General features: G+C 36.1%; 1 protein-coding gene across 1 annotated transcript; it reads left to right on the forward strand.

Moving 5' to 3' along the window:
• Window positions 1-4,111: 4,111 nt before the first annotated feature.
• LOC140856064 (uncharacterized) lies at window positions 4,112-5,281 on the forward strand. Its single transcript, XM_073253240.1, has one exon. It carries the CDS (start codon window positions 4,169-4,171, stop codon window positions 5,069-5,071), a length of 903 nt encoding a protein of 300 aa, XP_073109341.1. The 5' UTR covers window positions 4,112-4,168; the 3' UTR covers window positions 5,072-5,281.
• Window positions 5,282-6,000: the final 719 nt, after the last annotated feature.

The raw sequence follows: 6,000 nt of genomic DNA on the forward strand, positions 1-6,000 counted from the left end.
AATTTGAAACAATTGCATGAATCTTAAAGCAGAGGAAAAATAAGAAAAAGAGAAAAAAGAGGAAAATTTGAGAGGAGACTCTCTCCTGAACAACTCCTAAATGGAGTCAAAAATCGATGACAGGGAGGAGTTGAACTCCTCCCCTCCGACTCTATTTAAAGGGAGGAGGGCTTTCCTCTTCTTCCCATCAAAGATCGAGGTCTCAAATAGAGGAGATCGCAAGAATCTTCTTCTTAGAATCTATCATCATGTCCATTGAAAATCAGGATTGGAGAGCCACCAGAGCCCAAAGTAAGCCTCAATCTCCTTCTCTTTTTTTCCTTTTTTCCATAGCCTTAGACAAATTTGTCGATCATCAAAAATAAGAAAAAAAAAACCCCTATTTTTGGATCTCTCTCTCTCTCCCCCTTTACGATCTTCTTCTTAGAATCCATTATCATGCCTGTCGGAAATTAGGATTGGAGAGCCACCAGAGCCTAAAGTAAGCCTTCACCTCCTCTTTTTTCCCTTTTTTCAATAGCATTAGACAATATTGTCAGTCTAGAAAAAAGAAACCCTTATTTTTGGATCTCTCTCTCTCCCTCTTTTAATTTTGGCAACGTTGATATCGATTGTGGGTTGTAGAACCCCAGGGGTGTCGTTATTGTCGATGGTTTGAATCTCTGGCCACAACCATCTCTGATTGACATCCCCTTGATCAGAAAAGAAAGGTGATCCGAAGGTCTCCTATTTTGCTAAGAACCTATAGGAACAAAAAAAAGAAAGAGAAGAAAGAAAAAATAAAAGAAAAAGACAGGGAGTTCTCTCTCTCCTCTCTCTTTTCTCTTTTTCCAATCTCTTTCTATCCTTAGAATTATTTCTCTCTCCACTTTCTCTCTCTACTCTCTTCAAAAAAATCTTACTTTATCTCTCTATAAGTTTCTCTTTCTAAAAGTGTCTCTCTCTAGATTATATCTCTCTTCTAGGATCTTCTGATCTTAGAAAGATTCTCTAATAATCTTGATAGATTCTGGTGAAGAGATTTTGATCATTGGCTGTTAGATATTTTATCAATCTCCATCTTAATCAGATCGAGCATCATAAGATTTCATTATAATTATATCCTAGCATCCTAATATGCTCCTTGATTTATAATTGATAGATTTGATGCCCTAGGTTACATCGACTAGATGTTAGAAACCACCACATAGCCAGTCCAATGAGGATTTAAAATTTTTATTTTGAAAATAATTATGATTTAAGTTTGATAAAGGTATGATTTTGGAATATTAGATTTTAAAAAAGAAAATTTGAAATTATATGGATTCATTGGAGTATATGTGAGATAAGTAATGATCTATCTTCTCTAGATATTTTATTTATATTATATTATTTTAAATATAAAATAAATTATTAATTGATATAATGTGATTTATGAATCTCATGAAAATATATTTTGAATGAAAATTGATATGAAATTGTGAAGTAATATTTCTGAGACTATTACTATAACTGTTTATTGATATGAAATCATATATGTATATTTTGATTTCATTATGAAGTATGTGTTATTCAATAAAAAAAATTTTGATACGTTGTTTTAGAATCTTAATCTAATATATTTTGAATCCTGCCAATTAGAGATTATGCATTAGCACTCTGAGCTTATGATTTTATTTCTGACTCAATCATAGAATATAAGTATAATATTTTGATCCTATCATAGAATATAAATATGGTATTTCGATCCGACCACAGTGTGTAAATATGGTATTCTGGTTCCACCATAAGGTATAAGTGTGTATTCTAACCTAACTACAGAATATAAGTATGATCTTATGATCCAGCCATATATAGGATATAAGTGTGGTCACAGTTAAAGTTTGATAAGTTGATTGAAATTTATTTTGAGTCAATTTTTTAGATATGATTGGTTTTGAAATCTAATATATGATTATGTGTTTGAATATTTGAAATATATTGATATTACTGAATTCATATTTTTAAAATAAATTTTGATAACATTTGTGCACTAATTCATAATAAATTATATTTTGATATTTGCAACTCATATAATCATATAAATTATCTAGTCAAAATAATCATTGTTTATTAGACTATCTAGCTTATTACTCTATATTTTATTATTTTTATAGATTTAGAGATCTAGCTTGACTTGAGGATAATATGAGAGAGTAAACTAAAGACAGACTTTGATATTTTTATTTTAGATTAGAATTTATTAAGATTTGATGTAAGACCATAGAATATTATTTTGTAAGATATTTGATTTAATCATTTAAATCAAAGTTGAATATTAATTATTTAAATTTTGTTACACTGTTACTTTTTGATATCATAATTAAATATCTTGCATATTTGTGGAAAATTTTTTTGTGAGTATACAGTAGTTGTCATGATCCATATCTCATGATCTCAGATCAGAGGTGTGACATGGTATCTATCATTTATTTTTGCATAGTGAGGCATAAAGAAACTTGTATCCAAGTGCAGGTAACACACCAATAGGTGATCTTTGAGGGCCCATTCTTTTGAGAGAAAAAAATTATTCAGAAATCTATATTTTTCTATATAAATATTTTTCAAACAATATTTAGATAAAAAATAATTTAAATGTGTCCTTTTATGCATTCAAAAATAGCTCAAAAATCTGTTACCCATGTTCTTTTGTATTACTAGTTTTCTATATAAATTACTAAGATCTATCCCTATTTTTCATAATACCTTTATTATATAGATATTATTATATATAATAGTATAATATAATATAATATATTATATTATTATATATGATAATATATTATATTATCTTATTATACTATTATTATTATTCTAGTACATTATAATATATTTATATTATATTAATATATTATATTAGTATATATTATATATATAATAAATTATTTATATTAGTATATATATATTATATATAATAATATATTATTATATTATTATATTATTATAAGATATATTATAATATATATATAATAATATTATATATATATTATATATATATTATTTATATATTATATATATATTATATATATATTATATTATAATAGATTATAGTATATATATTATTATATATAAATATGTATTATAATTATAATATTAATATAGTAATATATATTATATATTATATATATTAAATATTATATATTATATATATTATTATAATTAATGTATATTATGATAATAAATATTGATAAGAAAATTAATGGATAAGATTGTTTCATTCAAAAAAAGTTGATTAATTTTTTTTTATGATATTTATCTATAAAAAAATAGATCCTAAAGTGCAGGTAGAAGGAGAGCTATGTATGGTTGGACACTCCCTGTAGTGCCTCGCAAAAAGAGCAATGAGTCATGCCTAACTGGATTTGGGTCTGGTCAAATTTGAGGCAGGTAAAAGGTTCTTAAACCAATATCTTATCCATTTTTAATTGACTTCAAAAACAGTAAATTTATATCACAAACATTCATTTTTACATAGAACTTTATCTAGTCTGCCAACCCGAGTAATATTTCAGTTCTCAATTATATATCCTAAAAAATAAGATTAATCAAATTAGTCAAGAAGAGAGCTGTAACTGGGCGTCCAAATAAAGCAAGAGACAAGAAAAATATCGATCAGAAAGAAGATGAAAAAATTATAATGAATAAAATGTACAAATAAATCTAAAACATACTGTGATGCAGAGCGTTGATCCAACTCTAATCCAAATAACTGTACGTAGTTTGCATCAGTCAGAATTTTTTTTTTTTGGGGTCAGCCCTGACTTGAAGTGAGTTAATCCTCCACTTCTGGTCTACTTTCAAACCACACTCCCCCCCCCGCCCCCCCCCCCCCTCACACGCACGCACAATCAAAACTATCGCTCATTAAAATTATCAGCTAGCTCAAAAATGGTATCTTGTAAATGGTAACCAAGTTTTTGAGAGAAATTGAAATGCATCGATCAAGCCCGTGGACTTCATTAGAGCCATTGGATCTCGTGAACAACCATAACTAGGCTTTACTATCATTTAATAGAAGCTGCCATGCGGTGGCAAACGGGGCATCGTTATCGTCAACACCCGCCTCTCGAGCCAGACTCTTCTCCACAATCGTTAAACCTCACATTTACTCTCCTCAACCGTCACCACCCATTCTACCTCTATAAGACGGATGAGACCTTACAGCGCCATAGCTTGTAACATTCCAATAACACACACGCAGATGGCAAGGTGGTGCCTTGTCTCCTTCTTGTTAGCTATTGCTCTGGTTCATGCCGGAGCCCAGAACGTGCCCGGCCACACCCATGCAAGCACCGAGAAGGTGGCTAGCAGTGATGCCGGTCTCGATGACGAGAAGAACTTCGTGAACAATGGTGGAGTTGGTGGGTGGGGTGGGGTTGGTGGAGCAACCGGCATTGGCGCCCTTCCGGGCCATAATGGTGTCGGTGGGTTAGTTGGTGGAGCTGGTGGTGTTGGTGGGATTGGTGGCGTGGCCGGGCTTGGGGGTGCTGGCGGTGCAAGTGGATATGGAGGTGGCATAGGTGGTGGGACTGGGTTTGGTGGGGTCGGCGGCTTGGGTAGTGTTGGAGGGATGGGTGGGGCTGGTGTCATTGGTGGAGCTGGCGTCCTTGGTGGCATAGGAGGTGGCTTCGGAAGTGGTGGTGGCCTTGGTGGAGCTGGGGGTGGCATTGGTGGTGGTGAAGGTGGCGTCGGTGGTGCCGGGGGTGGCATTGGGAGTGGTGGTGGCCTCGGTGGTTCTGGGGGTGGCATTGGAGGAGGTGGTGGCCTTGGTGGCGCCGGGGGGGACATTGGGGTGGTGGTGGCCACGGTGGTGCCGGGGGTGGTGGTGCTGGAGGTGGCGTCGGAGGCGGTGTTGGTGGTGGTACGGTGGTGGCATTGGGGGTGGCGTCGGTGGCGGTTCGGGTGGTGGTGCCGGGGGTGGCATTGGTGGCGGTTCTGGTGGTGGTGCCCGGGGTGGCGTGGGTGGCGGTTCTGGTGGTGGTGCCGGGGGTGGCGTCGGCGGCGGTTACGGTGGTGGTGCTGGGGGTGGCGTCGGCGGCGGTTCCGGTGGTGACGCTGGCTGCATTCATCCTTGAAAGGTCTCGGCTGCTTGGCTTTGCTGTTCATGCGTGAAATGAAGAGAGAGGAGAGAGAGAGAGAGAGAGAGAGAGAGGGAGAGGAGAGCCCGGCTGGCTTTGCCCCTTCGATGTACTTTAATTAGGTTGTCTCCCAGCATTGAATTCTGTATCGTTCTAGCTAAATACGCATTTTCTTTTAAGTTTTATGCAATATTCTATTAGGTTTTTAAGTAGCGAGCCCTTTTTGCTATCATGCACGGACTTTTCCTCACCTTAGCGTTTCCGACGTTTAGCATCCAAGAGCGAAAATCTACTATGCATAGCGGTTGGATCGCAGGATGAGCGGCTAAAACCCGGTTTCCGAGTGGGAGGAGACGGAGAGAAGTATAAGAAGTTAAAATTTTAAGTTTCTTTCATACTATGGTTGTATCAGATATACGATCACAAAAATACATGTGTACTAAAATAAGAACAAGGGAGCTGGATCATTTTCTAGGGCATGGATTCTTTGTGGTATCACGATGCACCACATGGTGCAGCGCATCATGCATGCGGTCTATCACATGACAGATGGCCATACATGGCCATGCGTGCATACACACACAATGGATGGTATACACAGTATATTATATCATACGGTGCACGATAGAAGATCCGTGCACTATTTTCTAATAGCTGGTATTGGCCCCAGAAACACAAGAGGAACATCCTCTGTATCCAATACGGCGACGGCACCCTCCTACCGTGCAACGCAAACCAAAACCATGCATCCAAACTGAAGTTCGTTAAATACTCCTATGAATTGATAATAGATCTCAAGATAAAACTACCAACAAAAGGTCCACGGTCGGAGTGAGTATTTCAGAGGCGGAACACAAACGGATTGCTCAGATCATTGGGTGTGGCCAATTAAAACTTCCAATCA

Source organism: Elaeis guineensis, chromosome 3, assembly GCF_000442705.2.
Source record: "Elaeis guineensis isolate ETL-2024a chromosome 3, EG11, whole genome shotgun sequence".
NCBI lineage: Eukaryota > Viridiplantae > Streptophyta > Magnoliopsida > Arecales > Arecaceae > Elaeis > Elaeis guineensis.

Excerpts from the sequence above, each read along its gene's own strand:
- LOC140856064 (XM_073253240.1), top strand. The coding sequence starts at position 4,169 with ATGAGACCTTACAGCGCCATAGCTTGTAACATTCCAATAACACACACG.